At 45.3% G+C, this 27042-nt stretch overlaps 1 protein-coding gene across 4 annotated transcripts in view; it reads left to right on the top strand.

Moving 5' to 3' along the window:
- The window catches only part of LOC112141432 (kinesin-like protein KIF6), a 192261-nt gene that overhangs the window by 64014 nt on the left and 101205 nt on the right, over positions 1 to 27042 (top strand). For all 4 annotated transcript variants that reach the window (XM_036210768.1, XM_036210770.1, XM_036210767.1 and 1 more), the window contains one exon: positions 10515 to 10618. In XM_036210768.1, the coding sequence (XP_036066661.1) occupies positions 10515 to 10618 (104 nt within the window). The remainder of the gene's footprint in view (positions 1 to 10514; positions 10619 to 27042) is intronic.

The raw sequence follows: 27042 nt of genomic DNA, 5'->3' as shown, positions 1-27042 counted from the left end.
CAGTTTTTTAGCTGCCTGTTTTTAATGTAACTGTTTAACCCAAGAGTGTGCAAACTTTTTGACTTATGGGCCAAAATGGATTCTAAAATTTGACAGATAGGCCAGGCCAGGAGTATTTGTTTAGGCAGTGTTTGGACCCGATACACTAAAGTGTGTAATGTGCAAACCTCATAGGACACTAAGTACACGCAAATAAATGCACAACCTGAATTACTAACACAAAGGCCGGCGTCATTCAAATGTGTGAAATGGCCCTCGTCCAGGTAACATGTCTGTCTCAATGAATATGCAAGATGTGGTGTTCACACACTATTTGGCCCAAATAAGGGAGGAGAAAATGTAGATGGATCAAAATAGCACACACTGATCTATCAAATCTGGAGATTTAATCTGTTTTAATATGTTTCAGTATAAAGAACAATAAGTTAAGACAAGTAGCATTTATTCAAAAAGATGATTGATATCACTTTAAAATTTCAAAAGCAATTATTCAATGAACTACTTAAACTGCTCATTTTCTTTTTCGCTCCTGTGCATAAATGTTTACTTAAGGCACACTGTCAAAGTTTCCAGGTGCATTTTTTAACAAGAAAAATCTCAAACTTTTCACATAGATTTTAGCGAGAGAGACACATTCTCAAACTTTTATATGGATTTGTTTTATAGCATGGTGCAAAACTCACCAATTTCAGTGGGAACAGAGCTGTTGGTATCCCTTTTTTGCCAGTGTATCAAAGTCTGGAGTTTGTTTGTGGTAAAGTAGGTCCTAGTGATCGGTTTCCTCCAGAAACATAACAAAGTGACAATGATTAAGTTTTATAACTAGATCTACGACATGATTAAGCTACAAAACAGTCTTAAACAATGACTCCTGATGAATAATGCAGTGAAAGAAAATAAAATCCTCTCAGGGTTTAGTTCTTTCACTTTGTCCTAGATTCTTTACAGCTGTCCAACTTTTTATCTAGTTAAATTTGGCGATCCATCCGTGGTGACATTGAGAGGTTTACAGCAAGGTAGCTTAATCGTCTCGAAGCCAGCGTGCACCTGTTCATACAAGTCCTCTCCTCGTGTTTTCCCCTTTAGCGACTCCATGCTTAGAAGCTCTTCAGTTAATTCGTGTTCAGATAAAAATCAGAAGCTGAGCAGCGTCTTTTATGTTGTTACTTTCATCCAAGGCTAGTGAAAATTGCGTAAAGTTCTCCGCTTTTTTATTTAACTCACTCAATAAATCTTCCTCAATCAGTTCCACACGGCGAGTCCCTGTCCTGCAAGATAAACTGATTTTTTCAAATTTCTCTTTGCTCTACGGACACAAGAGACCAAGCATTCTTTCAAAAACTCTCCTTCGGAGAAAGGTTCGCTAGCTTTTGCCAGTGTCTCCTGTGGTCTCATGCAGGCAAGACAAAGCGTCAGCCTTCCCCTTTTTGGAGCCTGGTCGGAAGGAGATCTGGAAATGGAATTGGAAGAACAGGGACCACCTGGCTTGACGCAACTTCAACCTCTTGGCAGCCTTGATGTATTCGAGGTTTTTGTGGTCCGTCAACACCAGAAATGAATGAGAAGCCCCCTCCAACCAGTGTCTCCATTCCGTGAAGGCCTCTTTCTTAGCCAACAGCTCTAGATCACCCACGTCGCAGTTCTTCTCTGTGTCATTGAGTTTTCTGGAGAAATAACCACAGGGAAACATTTTGGGAGGTTGACCTGAAAGCCGGGATATTACAGCTGTGCTGGAGGCATCCACCTCCACGATAAACTGCTGTGTCGGGTCTGGGTGACGCAGGATTGGGTATTGAGAGAAGCATTGCTTGAGGGTTCTGAACACTGAGGCGGCCTCCAGGGTCCAGTGCAGACGTTTGGGTGCTCTCTTGAGGAGGGAGGTGAGAGGAGCTGCTACAGAGCCAAAACCTCGAATGAAGTGTTGATAAAAGTTGGCGAACCCGAGGAATCACTGTAGTTCCTTCACAGTGGTGGGTTCTGGCCACTGCAGTACTACATTCACTTTGCTGTCGTCCATGGCCACCCCTTGAGCACTGATAACATACCCCGGGAAAGAGATGGTCGTTCTGTGAAACTCACACTTTTCACGTTTGGCGTATAGATGATGATCTATGAGACGCTGAAGGACCCGACGGACATGAGAAACATGTTCCTCAAAGCTAGTGAAATAGATGAGGATGTCGTCGATGTAAACTACAATGAAATGCTGGAGTATGTCACGGAATATAAAATTCACAAAGGCTTGGAACACAGAGGGAGCGTTCCACAATCCAAACGGCATAATTAAGTATTTGTAATGGCCTGTGGTTGTAGAAAACACTGTTTCCATTCGTCTCCCTCCCTGATGCGAACCAAGTTATACGCACTGCGCAGGTCTAATTTAGTAAAAAAGCGAGCCTGTCGCAGCTGTTCTAGGGCTGGAGGAACCAGTGGTAAAGGGTAACAGTATTTAACAGTGCATTCGTAGAGACTGCGATAGTCAATGCAGGGACGGAGGCCATCGTCTTTCTTTTTAACAAAGAAAAACCCTGCAGAGGCTGGTGAGGTAGAGGGACAAATAAAGCCCTTCTGTAACTCCTCCTGAATGTATGCCTGCATAGCTTCAGTCTCTGGCTGTGAAAGAGGAAACATCCTCTCCCTGGTTGGGGTGACCCCAGGTAGCAACTCAATGCCACAGTCATACGCACGATGAGGAGGCAGGTGTGTGGCATGTTGTTTGTTGAACGCCTCCTCTAGGTCCCGATATTGAGGTGGAAGAAGGCCAGATTCAGGGTGGCGTCCTCCAGAGCAGCCTCGGTGGTGGTAAGGTGACATAAATAAAGGTCCTTTGGGATGCTGGACTGCTCCTTGAGGTGGTAATGGAGACAGGATGCAGAGTTGAATGCGAGTTCTTTAGTGGACCACACAATGGAGAGATCGTGTGTCTCGAGCCATGGAATTCCCAAAATAACAGCTCAACGAGGAGAGTCAATGGTGAAGAGACATATTCTGTAACGAAGAGGCTGGGGCGTTGAGATCCATATGCAATAGCTTTTAATGTGTAGGGCGGCCGCAGTGCAGCGGTAGAGCGGTCGACTCCAGATCGGAAGATTGCAGGTTTGATTCCTGCCTTGCCCGCCCATGTGTTGAAGTGTCCTTGGGCAAGACACTGAACCCCGAATTGCCTCTGGTGGGAGGTTGGCACCAGTGTTTGTCAGCGGAGCCACCACCAGTGTATGAATGTGTATGTGAATGGGTCTGTGATTGTGAAGCGCTTTGGGCCCTCAAAGGAGGGTAGAAAAGGCTATTTCAAGTATACGGCATTTACCATTTTACCATTTGGGGTGAATGCACATTGGTTTACTCATTGATGCATATTCAAACCAGAGGCAGGTGATGGTCAGAGATTTGATGTAGGAACAGAAAACCAAGTAGCAAATCAGGTAGTGGTCAGATCTGTAGATAGGAAACTTTTAGAACAGGTGACTGATGTTTGATGGAGCTTGACTGGTGAAGAGGTGAGGGAAAGTAACTGTAGTCTTTGATAAATTGTTTGTAGAAATTGGGAAACTCCAGAAAACTTTCAGGACTCTGTCTCCCCCCTCTGGTCCCTAACGGGAGCCATCTCCAGAGCATTGACTCACTTTATCTCCCAGCAGCTGCAGCGCACAGTTCTCAGATGCAACTGACCTGACACACATTGACAATTACCCGCATGAGACATGCAGCGCACAGAGCCTCGCTCAGTGCAAAGTATTTTTTGTGCCACTCTGCCGGCTTACTGAGTGTTATATCCTGACCTGTCTTCTCGTGTTCCTGATGCTTATCCTCATCCAATTGTCTGTTTGCCCCCAAACGACGCCTGAACTCCGACTGTTTTTGCCTGCTCCCTAAAATTGCTACGCCAGCCCCTGACCTCTGCCTGCCTGACCCAGCTTCAGCTTTGTGGACATTTAGCTTTGTTTATCTCCTGTCATCCTGTCTGTGTAAATAAACCTGCTGCATGTGGAACCCCTAACGCAGGAGCAAGATAGATAGATAGACGTGGAACCAGCTGTCTGCCCGTTTATGACAGAATAATTTGCCATCAGCATCAGGAGTACGTAGCCCGTCAAACCTGGCTGGATATGGCATCATGTTACTGGAGCAAAGTCGCCACCTCCACTGTCAACCGAAGCAATCGTCATCGCGCCTGCAAGCTAACCCACCAGGCAGCGTGCCAGCCAATCTGAAGCTTTCATACCGAGGCTGAGGTTGGCGCTCTCGAAAAAGTTTAACAGAGATCCCAAGCAATGCATTAATTTCCTCACGCAATGTGACATGTTCCTGCATCAGCAGCTGCACCTCTACCTAATGGAAGAGACTAAAGTGATTTTGGTGTGCTCGCTTCTGATTGGAGAGGCATGTGAGGGGATAGCTGCGTTCTGGACAGGAGGAGCGCTGCCCTTCCAGTTTTATACAGCGTCTGCATGGATGCTGCACCACGTGTTCATTCACCCAGCATGTGGCAAGGATCCTGGTGAGCTGTTATACGTTCCGGACCCTGACAGTGCCCACTGACTGGACATCCAGTATGCTAACAACTGCTTATTGGGAGCAGTTCTGCTGGCGTGCTGCGACGAGGGCTTGACTTTACCCAGCTTATCACTCTCACCATTAAACTCGATAACCTGCTTGTGACGGTGTAGCACCGTCAGACACGCGCGCACATACACACACCCGCAGCCACACACGCCCTCCATTCATCTCACGCACTTACGTTCCTCTCTGTCCCTCTCCCTCTGCAGGTCCCTCTGGGTGCACACAGGGTTGCCGACACGTTATTCATATACACACATTTACATATAGCGAAGCATGCCGTCACCTGTAGCTCTTTTCTTTTGTTTACAGGAAGTTCGCGTCCAATCCTGCCGGTCACGTGACTTACCTGACTTCATATTATTTTTTAAGGTGGAACAAGAAATCCCCGTTCATACACCAGCAGATGTTTTCAGTTAGACTGAGAAATGTTTTTGTTTATTTTTCTTTATGAAACGTATTGTACAACTGTTTAACATTAAACCACTAATTGATTGCAACGCCCACTGGGAGGGGCATAGTGGGTTTAAAAGCATTTGGAAATGTTTGGGGTGGGGCTGTGAAAAACTGTGAAGCTGTGAAGCGCTTACTGAAGCAACCCTTGTGAGCAACAGATGTGCTCGTTTCCTTTAATAAAAGGTAAAAGTTTATCCTTGGCGCCTCTGCAACCTTTATTGCTGCAGCATTCTGGTTTCTGGACATTTTTTCTGAGGACACCCACGACAGAAATGGAACTCACCTTAAAGATTGTCACGCCCATCTTGTCCCTTCTCCCAGTGTTTCGACAGTAAAAGAGCTTCAGCGATTCCTCAGGTTCGCCAACTTCTGCTGCCACTTCATTTGTGGCTTCAGCACAGTGGCAGCTCCTCTTAATTCACTCCTGGAAGGAGCTCCTAAGCATCTGTTCTGGACTCCACTGTCCACTGATGCCTTCCGGATGCTTAAACAGCGGTTTACCCATGTGCGTGTCCTCCATTACCCGATTCCAGCTGTGAGGTTCATTGGTGAGGTGGACATATTGATAACACTTTATAATAACAACACATGTTTAAGCATTAGCTAAGCATTAACTGAGCATAAGTTAACACTTATCATTTGGGGAGCTTCTGGTTCTGGGTCACGATGAGATGTGTGTCTCCAGCTCTCCTCAGCTCTTCGGCTTTTAAATTCTTTTAATGTTGCTCATAAGTGACTTTACTCCCCAAGCTACAGCAAAACAGTTACTGCAACGAGGAGAGTTGAACATGGCACGAAGAAAAATTTTGAAGCCGATTTGACAGAGCTCAAAATCACACTCATGGATATCCAAGGAAAACTTTCTACTGCTTTTCTGAATGAAGCTAAGCCATCAGCTCTGCTGGAGCTTGAAGCTAAGCTATCACCACTGCTACAACTGATGGAAGATTTCAGACAAGAAAAGGCACGTAACGAACAACGAGATAATCGCCAAGATCTCCTGGAGAGGAGGATGCATGACATGGATCAACAGGCACGGATGAATAATGTGATTCTCAATGGGACTTCAACTACAACCCCGGGCGCTGCCTGGTGCTACCAGCGCTAGCCTAGCATGGATGCTAATGGAGCTGTGGTGGATGCTAACCCGACCGTGGAGAATAAAATTGGATTCTTGCGTCTAAAGCGATTTCCTTGGACCTAAATACTGTTGAGGTCTGTCATCCGCTTCCTCGGAGAAAGAATACGGATAAACCAGCGATCCTGATCAGGTTTGTGAATCGAAAGCACAAGATAGCTCTGATGAAACAACGTCAAAACCTGAAGGGGTCTACGGTGTATCTTAATGAACATTTAAGCAAATATCATGCTGATCTGGCTAAGCACGCAAGAATATTACGCAAAAAGAAAGAGATCCACAGCACGTGGATTCTGAACTCCAGAATCTTGAACCACTGGACCAGACGAAGCCTCTGGAAATAAAATCCATGAAACACTTTAAGAACTTTGGGATTACTCATGTCTGAACCTTTAATTGAAGCAAACTGATTCTGAGCTGCAGAACTTGAGCACAATTCCCTTGAAATGAGACCTTCGCAGTCTCTCAGTCAGAACAACAAAGAACGATTACGTGGCCTTAAACTTGTTATTAAACTGTGATGTAGCACTGATTCTGCTCAAATTACTACTTATTATTTTTTTATTATTATTACTTTTTGTATTGTTATAATCATTCTTTGATGAAAACAATCTGCACAAATTGTCTTTTTTTAATGAGAATATTGTGAATCCTTTTTTTTCCCATTAACTAATGAAGATGATTTTTACTTATTACTTTTTGGGGGCAGCTGTGGTGCAGCGGTAGGGCGGTTGACTCCTGATCAAAGGATTGGGGGTTCGATTACCGCCTTGCTTGCCCTCATGTCGTTGTGTCTTTGGGCAAGACACTGAACCTCAAACTGCCACCAAATTGGGAGGTTGGCGCCAGTGTTCAGCAGCGGAGCCCCCACCAGTGTGTGAATGGGTGAATGGGTCTGTGACTGTGAAGTGCTTTGGGCCCTCGAAGGAGGGTAGAAAGCGCAATACAATGATCCTGTTAAACAGACTTAAGTGCCTTGGCCTTTCGGGGACTGTTCTCCAGTGGTTTAAGTCCTACCTCATGGAGAGAAACTTTATGATGAGCATGGACACTTACTTCTCTGGGGTCCACGCAATTAAATGTGGTGTGCCTCAAGGTTCCATCCTTGGCCCCTTGCTTTTTAACATTCACGTGCTTTCCTTGGGGAATGTCATCAGGAGGCACAACATCAGCTTTAACAGCTATGCTGATGACACCCAGCTCTACATAGCAATGTCTCCTGAAGACACAAGACCAATAGAAGCACTTTTTAACTGCATTTTAGATGTGAAAATATGGATGGCAAATAACTTTTTGCAGCTCAACCAGGAGAAAACAGAAATTTTAGTTATTGGTCCTGAAGCCAAGAGAGAGAAACAGTGTTTGAAACTTAAAGAACTTTCTTTGAGTTGTTCAGAAACTGTCAGAAATCTGGGTGTTACATTTGACTCTAAGCTAACTTTTATCCCACACATTAGGCAGGTGATAAAAACTGGGCTCTATCACCTTAGAAATTTAGCTAGAGTGTGCCCGATTCTCTCTCTTGCAAACATGGAGACGCTGATGCATGCTTTTATTATCAGTAGAATTGATTACTGCAACGCCCCTTTAACTGGTCTTCCAAAAAGTAGCATTAAGAACCTTCAGCTTTTACAAAATTCTGCTGCAAAAGTTCTCACAAAGACCAGGAGGCGGGCCCACATCACCCCGATTTTAAAATCCGTGCATTGGCTCCCCATAAGCTTCAGGATTGATTTTAAGATACTTTTAATGGTTTTTAAATCTCTTAATGGTCTTGCGCCTTCTTATTTGTCTGATCTTTTAGTCAAATATGAACCCTCGCAGACCCTGAGATCCTCTGGCACTGGTCTACTAATCGTTCCACCTGTGAAAACCAAAACATACGGACAGGCGTCTTTTCAGTAATATGGCCCTTGTTTGTGGAACAGTCTGCCAGAGGACCTGAGAGCCGCAGAGGCGTTAGTTGCTTTTAAGAAAGGCCTTAAGACCCATCTTTTTAACCATGCTTTTAGCTAATTTTATTTTCTGTATTTATTTGGTATTTATTAATTTTTCTATGTGATCATGTTTTATGATTTTACACACTTATTAATGATCAGTTTTTATAATTTTTGTGGTTATGTATTATTGTCAAAATATTAACTAATTTAATTAATATGTTTAATTTTTATTTTGACTTTTTCATTATATGTTCCAGTGCTCCCTCAGCTGGATCCTCTCGCTCTGGGTCGGCTGCTGTCCAGCCACTGCAGCTCTACAGTAGATGGGGACCTGCATTGCTGCCTAGCTGTGGTGAAGCTGGTCCCCGTTTGTGATGCTGCAACTGGCTGTCTATGCGGCCGTCTCCAGAGGAGGAGGTTCCAGCTATATTATGGTTTCTAATTTTCCGTGCTCAGCTTATATCCACTCTGTTTTTTATCAGTTAAGGGGTTGGAGGTGTGCAAGGGATCTGTGTGTGGATCTTGGTGAGGGAGGGCATTATTTATTATTTCTTTTTTGTGTCTAATTTTATTGTGATTGTTTTTAATTCATTTGTTTTACTTTGTTGGAAAGTACTTTGTGTTATGTTTCATATGAAAAGTGCTCTATAAATAAAGATTGATTTGATCAGATTTGATTACAAGTATACACCATTTGTATTATTATAATCATTCTTTGATGAATACAATATAAATGATTTGTCTGTGAATGTTTTGAAATTTGATTACATCACTGATATTAATGATCTTTTATAACCTCAATCTATTATTGTAGAGTATAAATATTTGATAGGAAGTTCTAAACCGGATATTGATCATTCATGTAGAGAAAATGGTATGGTCGAGCCGGGCTGGGAGTATAAAAGTTCGCTTCCTTCCACTCCCTTTCAAACAATCTACTTGAAACTCATTATGTGATATGTTATTTCATGTATTATTACCTGATTGCTTGAAATAAAACATTTTATTCATTCATTCATTCATTCAATATCACCCATCTGCTTGCGCCATTCTCAGATGCTTTTAGGATACCCCCCTAAATGTGGTGCAAATTCCTCACCAGAATGTTCTTTTTTCTCTGTGAAAACAGAGAAAAAAGAGCATTGGCTAAAGTCAATGCTAAGTCGAATGAGCGTTTCTTGGCCATCGCTACAAATACCACAGACACCCGGCGTCTGCATAACTCAGGGAAGACCAGCGGATCTTAAAGGAGCCCAGCCACTATTGGAATCTAACAGAAACAAACACTCTTCACTCCAGGCAGATTTTTGGAAACAGGCATCAATAAGAGACAGGCCACAAATGAGGTAATATTACAAAGTTCTGTACAGTTGAGACCCTAATCTCTGTTGAGCAGTTTAAAAGATCCGCACTTTTTTCTGGCTGAAGCTATTTAGGAATTTAGAGCTTTTAAAGGGAAATGCACTTTTTAAGGTGTAGAAGATGAGTGGAACATGTGCCCTTAATTCCTAATAGATTAAAATGTTATATTTTGGTCTATAGACGAGGACATAAGAGAGACCACATTACACCAATTTTAGCATCGCTCCACTGGCTGCCTGTACATTTTAGAGTTAATTTTAAGTTTCTTTCATTTGTTTTCAAGTGGTCAGCTCAGCTTCTAAGACTCACTTTTATGCCCTGGCTTTTAACATAACATGAAACTCTTGCTGTTTTATTGTTATTTTATTGCTTTTATTATTTCAGTTATTTTATTCAACTTTTTTATCTTGTGTTTTCACCCTGTTTTCATTGTTGGCGTCTTTTATGTTTTTGTGTACAACACTTTGTTTTAGCCATTTGCTTTTTGAAAGTGCTATATAAATAAATTTGAGTTGAATTTAATAGCGTACACTTGCATAGTGCTTTTTAAATATGATTATGACCCAAAGGTCTTTACACTCACTGAGGGCAGTTCTGCTGTCAAACATGTGGCCAACTTATGTGGGGTTCAGTGTATTGCCCAGGAACACTACACTGACGCGGCGGAAACTGAACCTGCAATCCAAAAAATCAGAAGTCAACAGTTCCATCTCTGCACCACAGCTATTGTTCATATTTTAAAATATAAACATATCAACACCAAATATACAAGCAGAAACTTCACCAACAACAGGCACATTTTGGTTCCAAAAGGGCTGAAATAGTTCAAAGTATACTTACCAACGTATGCAAAGTATTATTTTCCCTCATGCGGAAATTTAAATGTGCCAAAATGCACAGAAGTGGGAAGAGGATATCAGACACTGTAAATGCATTTGCATCATTAGATCTTTACCACTTCAGCAGTCTGCAGCAAGAAAGCAAGATGAGTGTTTTTAAGCAATCTGTTTTTGTTGCCTTGTGTTCACACTATTGACCTTATACTTTGTTTTGTGTTTCAGTTAATAGCCCATTTAAAAGAGGAGATCCTAACACTGAAGAAGGAGCTGGCCATGATGATGGGAGAACAGAAGAGTAAGCAGCTGTCTACAGATGAGATTTTGAAGTATGCTACCAATATTCTTTAGCATCCCTCTCTGTATAACCAATCTCTCATCGTATCAATTTGAGTGTAAAATGAAAGTAGTTTGCACAAGAAAGTATGCAAATTTTTGAAAATGTTGTTTCTGAAGCTGTTTAACTATAGCAAACATGCTAACAGTGTTTTGTTTTTTTAGGTGTCAAAACAAATTAATTCTTGATTAAGTGTGTTACAACTTTCAGGTAGTGTAAAATTACTGTGAAAAGCAGCTGAAAAAAACAATACTCTTAAAACCCATCAGCATGTGAGGTAGTGAACTGGACCACACTGTGGTTTCTCTGGAATCCTGTATCCTCTTCTTTTCCTTTTGGCTTTTCCCTTCAGGGGTCATCACATCCAATCAGCTTCTGCCATCTGTCTTCTGTATCCTCCACTTTAACATCAGCTATCTTCACGTCTTCATCACTGAATCCATAAACCTCCTCTTTGGTCTTCCTTGAGACCAAGGGTGTCAAACTCCAGGCCTCCAGGGCCGGCCTCCTGCTGGTTTTGCAGAAACCCTGGCTTATCTGCAGGTCCATGGTCTGGGTGAATACTCGATTCTGATTGGCTGCTGGGTGTGGATTAAAAAGTGATATACCACGGTGATAAACCACACCTAGAAAAGAAGTTCCGGTCACACAGACCAAACGTTCAATATCACTGCGCAGGCTTCTTTAAAACACATTTTTCCTTCATCATCATTTTTATTTTCGTTTTGTAAAGGTAAATTAGTGCATATTGACAAATTAGTCGACCCTCCACCCCATAATGTTCGGCCTATCTTCGGTAATTTGTTTTTTAAATGAGTTATTCTCCTACTAATAAGACACAGCACTCGGCATGAAATGTGTAATCTCCTGCCTCACCACAAGAGGGAGTTTCTGCTTATAGAGCAGCTCAGAAGAGCGAACCTGCCATGAAATGAAACACAGAGACAGAAGCTGATTGTGTGCTGCTTATGTTCTAGCTGCTCAAAAAACCCACATTTGACCGGGTTTTCCTTTCACTGATTTACCACTTTACCTCTGCAGTTGAGGTCTGTAACGACTTCTGGCTCTCTGTGGTGTTGCTTGTCACCGTGACAAGCCGCATCACGCCCCGAATAGTCCATTTTGTGGAAAAAATTTAGATAAACCGAAGAAATAACAAGAATAAAGTACTAAATATTGATTAAATGTTTATTTCTTTTTTAAATGACCATGGTACAAGCGGGATAATACCCGACAAAGTGTGCATTATGAGAATTAACGGACTTTGCTTTGCGTCGGACGGTCCAAGCCTCCGCGTCGTGCGTTAATTTCTCATAATGCACACTTCGTCGGGTATTATCCCTTACATATAAAATCATATATTACCTTTGGAACACTAAAAACAAATTATTTATGAAATATGAGTCATTTTTGTGGACCGTTTTAATACCCGGACGTAAAACAACTCGATTTCTGAGCCTCCGCCTTTTGCTCCTTGTCGTTCCCGCCCATTTCATGACGTAATCCTTGAACCAGCCTATCCAGCATGAACAAAATTTGTGAACAAAACTATAAAAAAGATACACGCGCTGCGGTCTGCAAAATCTTGTCAGGATTTTTCCCTTTTTCAAACTTTATTTTGCTGATGGATTTTGAGCGTCTCTTTGAAGGCCAGGTTCAACACTTTTAACTGCTGGTTTGAGGAATCCAGAATGACGGTTACTGGAGACGCTACAGGTACTCACGCTTAACAACACATCAGTAGAATCAATGTGGATCACGTTAAAAGTTGTTTTATTGAGCTGGAATTCATCCGACCTCATTTAAATGTGTTTCCGTGTCTCATCGTTGTGGTTTTATGACATTGTTTTGAAGAGAATTCTATCAAACTACAATAGAGCTTTAAGATGACGTCATGGCAGCAGCCCGCGCACGCCGAGCATAGGAGACACAGAAAAGAGAGTTATAAGTTTTTCAGTTAAAATAAACATTCTAACAAGTAAACAGTTGGACCAATTATTTCCTTTTGGCTAACATGATAATCTAATGCTCTACATTTGTCTGCAGCTCACTGATCACCTCATTTCTAACGTGTTTACATCACATAACTGTCGGGTACGGTGGCTGTTTTGGTTCAGTTGTTCCGCTCTCGGTTTGTTTTGTATTCAGACTGAGGAATCTCAGAGCGAACTGAAGTTCAGTCCGATTGGAAACGAACCGAGACTACAATTAAAAAATGGGTCAGAGAGCGGTTCCTGGTACAGGAGGGTACTTATCTCCTGCCACAGCTCCGCAGAGAAGGTGGGTGTGTTTTTGTTGTAGACTGGGGGTGGAGCTTGCAGCACAGACTCTTCCTGGATTGAGCTGTTGGCATCGATCTTACATCAGCATGTTTCCAACCCCCGTTTTTGTGGCTATGGGTGGGGCTGCTGCAGATAGCGCAGGTTTTTAGAGGATTACTCTTAAAACCATGAATGAATCAAAAATTTGCTTTGAGGTTCTTTATAGTGAGGAATGAAAAGTAAAATGCATTTAAAACCTCAAAAAGTAGAATTTTCATGGTAGTACCACTTTAAACACAACATTGTTGTCTCCACAAATTGCATGCAATGAACTATGGTTTTACATTATGGTTTTTCAATCAGAAGCCAGGATTATAGCATATAATGGAAGTAAGTAAACTTTGTATACAGTAATATACGCGATATGAAGTAATCGCTGCACAAACAGAATCTGACCGCTGGAGGGTCCATCTTTCAGTCTTGTTTTGCTCCTGGCTCTTTTAATGGCGCTGATCCACTTAGCTCACCTCTCCACATATCTAGGATTGCGATAAAATGATACATAGTGTTCCCCCGCTCATTTCTGTTTCAAACTCGAGATGTTTGTATGACATTTTTGCATCTGAAGGAGGTGCTGCAGAGCAGAGCGCAGTTGAACGTGGACAGAGGGGCCGCTCTTCTCTCCATCAGCTGACTCAGAAGCGGCCAGGAAAAAAAAACCTGATCTCTATGATATACCTCATTGGTCATTTGGGCTTGAGAAATGCAGTTGGATGGGGACAAATAGAGGAAAGGTAGTCCACACAGAAGGGGTCTCACTCCCTGAAGGAACAATAGCAGACATTCTTCTTCAACTGAATGAAAACAAAACTGAAACTTTAATAATTGCCCCCGAACACATAGTTTACCAGGTTAAGCAACACCTAGGTTCCCTGGGCCTTACGTGCAAGTCTTCCCTCAGAAACATTGGTGTCATTTTTGACCAATGTCCCTGGACAAGCATTAAAGATACCTGGTTAAAAACTGCTTTTATCAGCCAAGGAACATCGCTAAACTAAGAAGATCGATCTCCAAACGTGACATGGAGGTTGTGATACATGCTTTTATTTCATCTCGTTTAGAATTATTTCAATTCTCTTTTTACTTGTTTTAAGCAATCCACTCTAAAACGGCTACATTTGAACGCGGTCGAATGCCTTCTGCAAATCCACAAAACAAATATGGGCTGGATGAGCGAACTCCCACGAACCCCCCAGCACTCTGAAGAGTGTGTAGAGCTGGTCCACTGTTCCACGACCAGGACGGAAACCACACTGTTGCTCTTGAATCTGAGGTTCGACTATCGAACGGACTCTCCTCTCCAGTACCCTGGCATAGACTTTCGCAGGAAGGCTGAGGAGTGTGATTCCCCGGTAGTTGGAACACACCCACCCTTCTTGAAAACGGGAACCACCACCCCAGTCTGCCAGTCCAGTGGTACGGTTCCTGTCTGCTGGAGACAAATGCTGCAGAGACGTGTTAGCCAAGACACTCCCACAGCATCCAGAAACTTGAAGTACTCAGGGCGAACCTGAAGCCTTGTCACGAGGAGCTCTTTGACTACCTCAGTGACTTCAGCTTGGGTGATGGACAGTTCCACCCCAGCGTCCTCAACCTCTGCTTCCTCAATGGAAGGTGTGTCAGCAGGGTTGAGGAGATCCTCAAAGTATTCCTTCCACCGCCCAACAATGTCCCCAGTTGAGGTCAGCAGATCCCCACCTGCACCAAAAACGGTGCCTTCAGACAACTGCAAACCGATAGTATTTCTCCATGGCCTCACCAAACTCCTCCCAGGACCGAGTTTTTGCCTCCAAAACAACCCGGGCCGCTGCTCGCTTAAACTGCCGGTACCCGTCAGCCAGCCAGGCCTGATAGGACTCCTTCTTCAGCTTGACGGCATCCCTTACTTCCGGTGTCCACCACCGGGTTCGGGGGTTGCTGCCACGACGGGCACCAGAGACCGTGCAACCGCAGTTCCGCGAAGCAGCAGAGACAATAGAGATGGAGAACATGGTCCACTCGGACTCAATGTCACCAACCTCCCTCGATACCTGCTTGTTTTCCCGGTTGTGGGAGTGAAAGACCTCCCTGACGGAGGGTTCAGCCAGATGTTCCCAGCAGACCCTCACAGTATGTTTAGGTCTGCCGAGTCTTTCCGGCCTCCTCCCCCACCAGAGAATCCAACTCACCACCAGGTGGTGATCAGTGGACAGCTCTGCCCCTCTCTTTACCCGAGTGTCCAAAACACACCGCCGGAGATCCCCTGAAATGACTACAAAGTTGAACATCGATCTCCTGCCTAGGGTGTCCTGATGCCAGGTGTATTGATGGACACCTTTGTGTTTGAACATGGTATTCCTTATCGACAAACTATGACGTGCACAGAAGTCCAACAACAAAACACCGCTCGGGTTCAGGTCAGGGAGGCCATTCCTACCAATCACGCCCCGTCCAGATTATGACCAAACTTATAAATATTGGACTACAAAAGTAATAACAGCATGGTGCTTGTTAGAAAAAGACAGGCAGCTGGAGAATTTTGAGAACTTGACTAAACAATTTCACCTTGAAAAACAGGATTTTTTTAGATACTTACAAATGAGAAACTATTATAAGACTGTGATACAGAGCAACTCCTCAGGAGATGAGTGTCGAATAGTTCATACAATAATAAAGGCGTATAAAGACAATAATATTAAATTGATTAGTACACTGTATAAATCTTTAACGGAGTATGATAAAAACACAACATTAAAAGTAAAAGATAACTGGGAAAAAGAACTAAACATAAAGATAACTGAACAGGATTGGTTAGACATGTGGAGACACCACCATACCACCACCGGATCTCGAACATGGAGAGAGTTCGCCTGGAAGAATCTTATAGGATTTTTCATAACGCCTAAACTGAAAACAAACAGTTCAAAGCAAATCAGAGCTGTTGGCGTGGATGTGGAGAAATAAATGTTGACCATTGTCATGTATTCTGGAAGTGTCCGAATGTAGCAGGTTTTTGGAGGATGGTAGGTGATATAACATGCAAAGTGGTTGGATATGCAATTCCTTTGGTACCAAGACTATTTTATCTGTACATGTTCCAGGGAAACTCAATCTACCAAAGTGACAAACACTTATTTAAAATTATTTCACTAGATGCCCAAAAACAAATTTACCAGGAATTGGGGCACCACAACGATCCCGTCAAAGGACCAATGGACATCAACTATCAGCAAAATCTACTTAACGGAAACAATATCACACAGATTGAAACTGCAAGAGGCACAAATACACCGAAAGTGGAAAAAATTGTCATGTCCGCCCCGCCTCTCACCACAGTGGACCTGCCTGTTGGGTGGAGCGATCACGCTTGATGAGAACCACCTGGTCCTCTCCGTTCATAAGATCTCTCCTGTTGGCTCCTCGTTGCCGGAACGTCTCGGCTTATCTGCTAAGATATTACGTCCAGCCGCCTTGTCTGCTCGGCGAACTCCCTCGTCTCAAGCCTCGTTTCAAGCCTCGTCTCAGCCGTCATCCCCTCACCAGCAATCCGGAGTATTCTCCACGCCTGAGTCCTCTGATCTTCGGTTCCTATCATCTCTGCCACTCCCTGCCTCCTTCGCACTTCCCTGCGCTGTGGTGACGTCAGTCCTCCAAAGAACCTGCGCCACCTGCTGGCTTGGAAGAGCTTCTACACTATTCACCACAATTCCCATAGACTGTCTCCCGGTGACAATAAAAACTAATTCTTCTCACTCTGGGTCTGCTCCTTTTGGCTGTCCTAATACATCACCCTGACAGAACGTGGAGAGTGAAGTCATCCATATAGAGCTATGAGACTCGCCTGGGCGAATTATCGTCAGGTGTGGAGGAGATCACCAGGAGATTAGACCAAGTGACAATTGCACCAAGAGCGCCCCAGGCTGCTCCCGTCAGTCAACCTGTACACATCCCACACGTCCAGCCTCCAGAGAAGTACGACGGGGATCCAGCGGTGTGTCGTACCTTTCTAACCCAGTGTGATATCCTGTTTTCTCTGCATTCGTCTTCTTTTACCAATGATAGATCCAAGGTGTCATACGTCATCTCCCTTCTAAAGGGTCATGCGGCACAGTGGGCAACTGCCGAATGGTCAAGAGACTCTGAGGTCTGTTCTACTTACCGCAGTTTTTCAGCCGAACTGCGCAGAGTATTTGATCCTGTGACACCTCGACAGGATGCGGCTCATCAGCTATCCCGCTTATGCCAAGGCAGAGACACTGTTGATGATTATGTCATAAAGTTCCGCACACTGGCTGCCGACAGCCGGTGGAATGACTATGCTTTGCTCGATATGTTCTATCAGGGTCTCTCGGAGCACGTCAAGGATGAACTGGCTGCCCGCAAAGTGCCCCAGGATGTGAACAACCTCATCTCCTTAGCCTCTCGGATAGACCGCCGGATGCGAGAGAGGAAGGAGGAGAGGCCGCGCAGGCCTTTGCTGCAAGGACTCACCCAGTCTCGTGCCCTTTCTTCAAGTCCAGCTTACCCTCCTGCAACTGAAGACGAACCTATGCAGCTGGGTCGAACACGTCTCCCCCGCGAGGAGAGAGAGAGACGTGTTAACGAAGGGCTCTGTTTTTACTGTGGCTCTGCTGGCCACAGAATTAATGAATGTCCAGCAAAAGACCGGGCTCCATATGGAAGGGAAAGACGTGTTTGAGCCGTTCCATATCTTCCTCTTTCCAGGTGGATTCCCAGACCAGGGCCTATTTCCACGTGAAAGGAAGGACTTTTTCTGAGACTGTATTTATCGACTCTGGCTCAGACAGTAATTTTGTCTGATGAGGTGGTCCGCCGGTGGGGTATCAGAGCCCTCCCCCACCACAGCCGCTCCTCGTCAAGGCCATTGATGGCCACCCCATCACAGACAGTCGTCTTACTACTGAACCACTCAAAATGCAATTGGAGAACCATTTTGAGGAAGTAAGGTTTCATGTAATTCAACAAACTGAGTCACATCTTCTTCTGGGTTTATCCTGGTTGAGAATACACAATCCTCAGATTGATTGGGGTTCAGGGAGGATACTTGGTTGGGGTTCAGGGTGCCACAACACCTGCCTTCGCGCCATGGAGGGTTCTACCTCAGGTCCCCAATCTGCTAAGTTGGAGGTATATGAGATGAGAGAGAGATGAGATCAACTTTATTCATCCCCGCAGGGAAATTCAGTCGTAGAAGCAGCAATTAATAATAATGAAAAGCACAAAACACCATTAAACTGCTAAAAGATAAATACAAAATTCAAATGATCAATAAAATGTAACTAACTTATAAATATAAGTAGTCATAGCAGCAGAGTAAATATAAATAAACAAATGTACACACATAGCAGCAGAATAAATATAAATATAAACAAATGTACACACATAGCAGCAGAAAAAGACTATATACACACGTACAAAGATGTAAAAAGAATCTAAGAAAAAGCACCAAGGTGTTTTCTTTTCACCTTTTACACATAGAGAAGTTATAAAGCCCAATGGCAGATGGCAGGAACGACCCCCTGCACCGCTCCCCAGAGCAACGGGGCTGCAAGAGTCCACAGCCGAAGCTGCCCCCAGTGTGTCCACAGTTTCAAAGAGAGGGTGGGAGGGATTGTCCAAGATGGTCAGCAGAAATTATGAGCCCTACTCCTCTCTTCATACCGCACGCGGTGGTGTCTCGGTCCGCTCACACAGTGAGGAAGCCGGCGATAGAAACGTTAGAGTCCGGTATCAGTCCGTTGAGCCATGTTCCGATGAAACTGATGATACTGGCCTCCCGGTACTCCCGCTGCGTCCGTGTGAGCGCCTCCAGCTCGCCCATCTTATTGGCCAGGGACGCGACATTCCCCGTGATGATCGCGGGAACACAGAGTTTAAAACGCCGCTTCTTCATTCGCCGTTTAACTCCCGCCCTGCATCCACGGCGTCTCGTCCGAAGCTCCTCCGGCAGTTGAGGCTTCACTCCGATTTCGGAGGATGGTGGTTTTAGAGCCAGCAGCTGATCGATGATGTAAACAAAGGAGGAAGTCATCTCGGCGTGGATGCAGTGAGCCAAAAGTAGCACAAAAAAGACGTACAGAAGCAAAAATACATTAAAAAGTAAGAAAATAAGGCAAAACGCCAGGAGCTGCTTCTACTTGCAGCCGCCTGAGGCAGCGCATTTTTCAAAAGCCTGATCTAGCCAAGGTCCCTACCATCTACCTCGATCTCAAGGAGGTTTTCAACAAGGAGAAGGCCTCATCTTTACCCCCCATCGCCCATATGACTGTTCCATTGAACTGCTACCAGGTACGTCACCACCCAGAGGCCGTCTGTATTCTCTGTCAGGACCTGAGAGGGAGTCGATGGAGAGATACATCAAGGAGTCCCTGGCTGCTGGTCTGATACGTCCTTCCTCTTCTCCTGCTGGTGCTGGTTTCTTCTTTGTCAAGAAGAAGGACGGGGGACTTCGACCATGCATTGATTACCGAGGCCTAAACCAGATCACTGTTCGTAACAGGTACCCTCTTCCTCTCATGTCTTCTGCCTTTGATCTACTCCAGGGGGCCATAATCTTCACCAAGCTGGACCTCCGCAATGCTTACCATCTGGTCAGGATGAGAGTCGGAGATGAATGGAAGACGGCCTTCATCACTTCGAATATCAAGTCATGCCATTCGGATTAACCAACGCACCTGCAGTATTTCAGAACCTGGTCAACGACGTCTTAGGTGACATGCTTAACAAATATGTTTTTGTCTACCTAGACGACATCCTGGTTTTCTCCCATACCAAGGCTGAACACGTCCAGCATGTTCGCACAGTACTCCAGAGACTGCTCCAGAACAAGCTATACGTCAAAGCAGAGAAATGCGAGTTCCTCGTTTCTACCACCTCGTTTGGGTTTGATAATCGAGAGTGGAAAGGTGAAGATGGATCCCAGTAAGGTCCAGGCAGTCCTTGACTGGCCAAGACCCCACAACCGCAAGCAACTCCAGCGGTTCCTGGGGTTTTCTAATTTCTACCGACGCTTTATCAGAGACTACAGCCGGGTTGCAGCCCCGTTACATGTTCTCACGTCCACTAAGACAGTCTTTGTGTGGGAGGAGGTGGCTGAGAAGGCTTTCCAGAGACTCAAAACCCTGTTTCTTTAGCTCCTGTACTGATCACACCTGATTCTACCAAACAGTTCATCGTTGAGGTGGATGCTTCTGACACTGGAGTTGGGCGGTCTTGTTCCAGAGAAGCAGCCTTGACCAGAAGATACATCCATGCGCCTTCTTCTCACGTCATCTGACCAGTGCCGAGCGCAACTATGATGTGGGGGATAAGGAGCTATTAGCCATCAAAGAGGCACTGGAGGAATGGCGCCACTGGTTGGAGGGAACTGAAATCCCTTTCTTAGTATATACTGACCACAAGAACCTTGAATATCTTAAGTCTGCCAAGAGGATCAACTCCCGCCAAGCCTGTTGGGCTCTCTTTTTCTGTCGCTTCTGTTTTGTCTTATCCTACAGGCCCGGTTCCAAGAACACCAAAGCAGACCCCCTATCTTGGAGGGATCAAGACCCTGCGATTCAGCCTCCTCCAGAATACATCCTGCCGCAGTCCGCACGACTGGCGATACTCAGGACAGACATTGAAAGGGAGGTAATGGCTACTAACCAAAATACTGGATCTCCCTCTGCTTGCCCCACAGGGTGCATCTTTGTTCCTGATCCCCTGAGAGCCAAGGTGATCCAGTGGTTCCACGCTTTTCGTCTGTTCTGCCATCTTGGTCAGAGGCGAACCCAAACCCTTATCAGACAAAGGTTTTGGTGGCTTACTCTCAGAGCGGATGTTCGAGAATACGTGTCCGCGTGCCCCGAGTGCGCCCGAGTGCGCCCGAGTCAAGCCCACCACTCAATCTCCTGCAGGTCATCTACACCCTCTTCCTGTACCTTGTCGACCAGGGTCCCACATCTCCATGGACTTCGATACGGGCCTACCCCTTTCCTGTGGCAAGACTGTGGTGCTGACTGTGGTGGACCGATTCTCCAAGATGGTCCATTTCATTGCCCTCCCCAAACTCCCCTCCGCTAAGGAGACAGCTGAGGTTCTCCTTCAGGATGTTTTCCGCCTTCATGGGATTCCCAAGGACAGAGGTCTGGCTTCCATCCACAGTCCAACGGCCAAGCAGAGTGGCTTAATCAGCAGCTGAAGACCTCGTTACGACTCCTCTGTGGCCGCAGTCCCACCAACGGGTCTGGTAACCTTGTCTGGGCCGAGTTTGCACATAACTCCCTCCCTTCGTCTGCTATCGGACTCTCGCCGTTTCACGTGGTGTATGGCTATCAACCCCCTCTCTTCTGCCCATGCTTCTGCTAGGCGGTGCCAACGAGCGTGGCGGCAAGCCCGACAGGTGCTCCTGCGCACTGTCGACGGGTATTGTGCTGGAGCGAACAGACGAAGGTCTCCTAAGCCCACGTATCAGGTGGGTCAGAGGGTCTGGTTGTCTACTGCCGACCTGCCCCTTCGACTGGAGGCCAGGAAGCTGGCACCCCGGTTTGTCGGACCCTTCCTGATTGCCAAAGTGGTCAGCCTTGTGGCTGTGCGGCTCCGATTCCCCAGACCTCTTCGTGTGCACCCCACCTTTCATGTCTCCAGGGTCAAGCCTGTTGTCTCGAGTCCATTGGTGCCCCCTGCGGACGGCCCCCCGCCTGCCCGGTTCATCGATGGTGGTCCCGCCTACACTGTGCGCCGGCTCCTGAGGTCTTGTCGCTGTGGCCAGGGTTACCAGTACCTTGTGGACTGGGAGGGGTATGGGCCGGAGGAATGCTCCTGGGTCCCGGCCCGGTTCATCCTGGATCCAGAGCTCATCGCTCAGTTTCACCGTGAGCATCCTGAGCAGCCTGGTCGACCGTCGGGTGCCAGTCGTTGAGGGGGGGTACTGTCATGTCCGCCCCGCCTCTCACCTCAATGGGCCTGCCTGTTGGGTGGAGCGATCACGCTTGATGAGAATCACCTGGTCCTCTCCCTTTATAAAATATCTCCTGTTGGCTCCTCGTTGCCGGAACGTCTCAGCTTATCTGCTAAGATATTACGTCCAGCCACCTCGTCTGCTCGGCACCGTCAGCCGCCTCGTCTGCTCGGCGCCGTCCCTCGGCGAACTCCCTCGTCTCAAGCCTCATCTCAGCTATCACCCCCTCACCAGCAATCCGGAGTATTCTCCACGCCTGAGTCCTCTGATCTTCGGTTCGTCTCATCTCTGCCAGTTCCTGCCTCCTTCGCACTTCCCTGTGCTGCGGTGATGTCATTCCACCAAAGAACCTGCGCCACCTGCTGGCTTGGAGGAGCTTCTACACTATTCACCACAATTCCCATAGACTGTCTCCTGGTGACAATAAAAACTAATTCTTCTCACTCTGGGTCTGCTCCTTTTGGCTGTCCTAATACATCACCCTGACAAAAATGGACATTGTACAACAGATAGATCTGTGAAGCACCAGAATTGACCTTCATTTTGATTTTGGTTTGTGTTTATGTAACACAAACTAATAAAAATAAAGTCAAAAACAAAACAAAAAAATTCAAATTTGGCAAATAGAGAAACGGTCTCACTAGCCACTTTGGCAGGTGAGCCATTGTTCATCATCTCTCATAGGGACCTCAAACTCACCACAATGACTCTGAAGTATCTGCCAGAAACCTCCATCCTGGAGATGCTTCAAACAGAGTAGCAGAGTAGAAACCATGAAGCCGCCGATTGTGTTTTCACACCGAACGCAATTCTTGTGCCCCGCCCCTTTTTCGGCTTATGTCTTTCTGATGCTGCACCACATGTGGGAGGAGCTACCTGCTCTGTCTGTCAAACTCCATCTACTTTGAAGGAATGGGAGACACATGTGATGTTGAGGAATTAGTTTTTTGACATGCACCAAGCCACAAACCTGTGGCTTGCCCCTCTTTCACTGCGCGGTGAATCCGCTGAACCCTGCCTGTCAAAAATGTGATCCTGAGGCCACGGTTGCATGTGAAAAAAAAAAAAAAACGGCTGCAGCCAAAGAACCGCTGCGCCGCGACAGAACAAAACGCTCGTATTGGATTAGTATTTTAGTATTCTGATCTGGTCGCTGAAAATGTCACATTCCCAAAGCTGAGTTCCTGATTGGCTGATGGGACGCAGCAACCTGTCAAACTTCGGGTATTGACATTTTGGCCGTGCCGCCCGATTCACACCTCACTGGTCGCTGGTGAAGCCATGGAGAAGGACTATTGGTTGGCCTCTAAGAGATTATGACAAATCATCCGGCGACTCAGGAGGGGAAAGCAGTTTTCTGAAGGCACCATTTTTGGTGCAGGTGGGGATCTGTTGACCTCAACTGGGGAAATTGTCGGGCAGTGGAAGGAATACTTTGAGGATCTCCTCAACCCTGCTGACACGCCTTCCGTTGAGGAAGCAGAGGCTGAGGACACTGGGGTGGAACTGTCCATCACCCAAGCTGAAGTCACTGAGGTAGTCAAAGAGCTCCTCTGTGACAAGGCTCCAGGTTCGCCCTGAGTACCTGTCAAGAATGACTCTGAAAGATTTCTATATTATAAGTCCAATGAACCAGGCCAGTTGTAATTCATCTTGTTTATTCTTTTTACAAAAAGGAGAGAGTCAAAACAAAGGCTCTGTACGTTGGAGTCTCTGCTTCGGGTCTCTCAACATCTCAGCCACACAGGCACATATAAGAGACACACATAGGAATTCCACACATGGGCATAACGGAGCAATGGGGTCAACTTGTTGCTAGGTAACAAAGGTCAATTCTACATGGAATGTTTAAACTAATCCATATAAGGAGTTGTTTTTGAGCACAGAACTTAGACAAAGAAATTCCACAGCCGCTGAGCTCTGCTCATCAGGAAATGCTGAGGCAGGATATAATGCAGATTGTTTCGAGACACACACACATAATTTTGTTAATATTCACAACATTTCCGCCCTGTTGTGAGTCTTGAAACACTTGAGCTCGAACAGTGGTCTGTAAATACATCAATTTTAAGTCCCCTGCACAACAGTTTTAACCTAAAATGTCATTCAACAGATATCTCTGTAAGAGCCTGCAGAGGGGGCGAAAACCCAGTGGGCCAAAATTCCACCCTCGTCCCACCAATTACGGTGCGAACACTTTAAAAGCTACAGGTATCTAAGGATAAGCAGGGACTGTAAAGGGAGATGAATCATCTAAGCAACATATTCATCATCACTGTCATCATTTTCAGAATCATTACTGTGAGCCCGTAGGAGGTAAATTGAAGCAGGGCTATTAGGATCTTCAATGGTCTAAACCAGGGGTCTTCAAGTCCAGGCCTCGAGGGCCGGTGTCCTACATGTTTTCCAACCAACCTTCCATTGAAGCTCCTTATTGGCTGCTAATTTCCAGGATCAGGTATGTTTAGCCAATAAGGAGCTTCAATGGAAGGTTGGTTGGAAAACATGTAGGACACCGGCCCTCGAGGCCTGGACTTGAATACCCCTGGTCTAAACAGTGAGACGTTAGATGAGACTACGAAGGCATGGGATGAGACAACAACCACAAGTCGTAAGAATGGTAGCAAAAACAGCAAGTGAAATTAAAATAGAATAAATATGGGTCTTGTACGCCTCAAACACATTCAACCAACTGTCCCACATGGATGTATCAACACCTGAATATTCCTTCATTTTGTTACTCAGACTACGCAGTCCTTCCACAGCACGAGTGAGGCCTCCATCAGTATTGTTGGGGATAAAGGCACAACATTGGATTCCAAACATAGCACACACCTCCTTTTTCAGCCAACAGCATATCCAAGGCAACACGGTTCTGGAAGGCCATAAGTGATATGGCAGCAAGTTGTTCGTGGACAGCTTCAACCAGCTTGGGTCCAGTTACTGAGGCTTTGGCACCCCCTTCGCAGGGGGACAAATTCTTGGGCAGATGAGCGGTGTCAGGAGACTGAGAGCAACTCTATGAGTCTGCATTGCTCTGGGTTTTGTGACCTGCTGTAAAGAGTCAGGAGTAGGAGATCAGTTGGTTTCTTCAGCACCCAAGAGTTTTGATACCGGGCAGCTTCCACTCCTACTCATCTTTTGGAGGGACCAGCTTTTTGCAATGGCTTTGATGAATCCAGGTGGCTCTCTCAGCTATCTTGACCGCTGTAGAGGTAGTCAGCAGGACAGTATATGGTCCTTCCCAGCGGGGTGCAGCCCAGGTTTTTCTCTTTATCACTTTGATCAGGATCTGGTCACCTGGCTGGAACAGCTCCACCTGTTGGAAAGAAGGGATATCTGGCAGATCATTTGATCTTGACAGCTCTTTAGTCTACAACAGATCCCTCGTCTCTTTCTGCTCTGGAAGAATTGGAATGACAAAGGGTCTTTCTATAAATTATCTCAAAAGGTGTAACCCCAGTGCCCCTTGTGGGGGTTAGTTTCATGTACATTTTTACTAGGTCTAAACATTCAACCCATGATCTCCCTGTTTCTGCCATAGTTCTCATCCTCAAAGTGCATAGCCCTGCACTTTGAGGATGATAAGAACAGTGTTTTTTTTTTTGTTTTTTTTTTTTTTTTTAGGTTTATGCCTAGATGTGTGACCATCTGAGTTATGACAGTGTCTCTTCAAAATGTCTGAAAGACACTTTGGTTTGATTGAAAATGTTCAAAAATGTAGAAACATCCGCGTGAGCTAAATAAGTTTAAGCTAAAGTGTTAGCATCGAGCAAAAACAGTCTCTAGATTGACATGTAAAACAAAACACACAATTTAGCTCCACTATCAAAAAATAAAAGAGCAGTTACAAGCAAGTCATGGAGCAGAAACTTGCCAAGCAGCCTTTTATCAAAGATTTTTAAACATGGTGTTAAAATCTGAAAGAGATTTTTTAAAAATTGAATAATTTCAAAACAAAAAAGCAAAATATTTTATTTATTTATTTTTTTAAATTGAATTATTTCAAAACAAAAAAGCAAAATAAAATCCTTGATAAATACAATGCAGGAATCTGCTCAGCATTAAAAAACAACAATGAGGCTTTTCTAATTGTTAGGTTGTAGTTAAATAAAAGTCAAACTGTTACAAGCCCGTGACAAACACAAACAAACGTCTTTCATTAAAGTCCGCGATTAATGCGTCAAAAAAATTGTCGGCGTCAAGCACACGTCAGATTAATGCGTTTTTAACGCGACAAATCTGACAGCCCTAGTCTAAACACCTTTAAACTGACTGAATGTTCAAACTTACAACTAATCCAATTCAAAACTCTCCATAGAATGTATTTTACTGGTCAGAGGATGTTCAAGATGGGTCTCAGAAGCTCAGACATTTGTGAGCACTGCGATAGTAATTTACCAGTTACATGCTTGCACTGTGGTTCTGCACACCTGTCCAGGCTCTCTGGCAACAGGTTTGTGCTGATCTATCAGTCTGGCTTAATGTTTCTATCACAGCTTCACCGTCACTTTGTGTGCTTGGTGACATGAGTGCCATCGATAAAGAAGGAGGATTAGTATCTATGATCTTCATAACTCTGTATAGCAAAAAAAAACTATTTTGTTAAATTGGAAAAACAAGAAAAACATCAACGTTAATCAGTACAGGAATCTGCTCTTTCATCATATCAGTTTGGAAAAAACATCAGCTAAAAGTTCAAGTAATTTGGAAAGAATTCAGTCTCTCTGGTCTCCAATAGCTGATTCCATGACTTGGGGGGGGGGGGGTGCGACCTTCTGTCCCCTACCTCAGGGAACCTCGGCCTGGTGGTCTAGTCTTTTGGGTGCCGGTCTCCTGGGCCTGGCGGTCTTCTCCCCGCGCCGGGAGTGGGATCCCCAAGATTTAAGATCTAGCAGGGGATCAAACTACATCAGGGGTGTCCAGGTCTTGGAGTCCAGTCCTTGCTCTCGAGAAATAGTCCTCTCCAAAACTCCATTAGTGGGTGTGCCTGGTTGGGCCTTGTTTACATCACTCCTTGGGGCCTCTGTTTCTCTTGGGTGCTCCTCTGCTCGGCAGGGGTGGGCGGCCCCTGCCTTGCTCCCCCCCTGGACCTCTCGCGGTGGGGGCGGGCGGTTGTCTGGAGTGTGGGGTGGGTCTCCCTTGGGGAGCCCTGGC

Source organism: Oryzias melastigma, unplaced genomic scaffold (genome assembly GCF_002922805.2).
Source record: "Oryzias melastigma strain HK-1 unplaced genomic scaffold, ASM292280v2 sc00232, whole genome shotgun sequence".
Taxonomy (NCBI): domain Eukaryota; kingdom Metazoa; phylum Chordata; class Actinopteri; order Beloniformes; family Adrianichthyidae; genus Oryzias; species Oryzias melastigma.
Note: the sequence above shows the minus strand (reverse complement) of the source record. Positions and strands in the feature narration are given on the sequence as shown.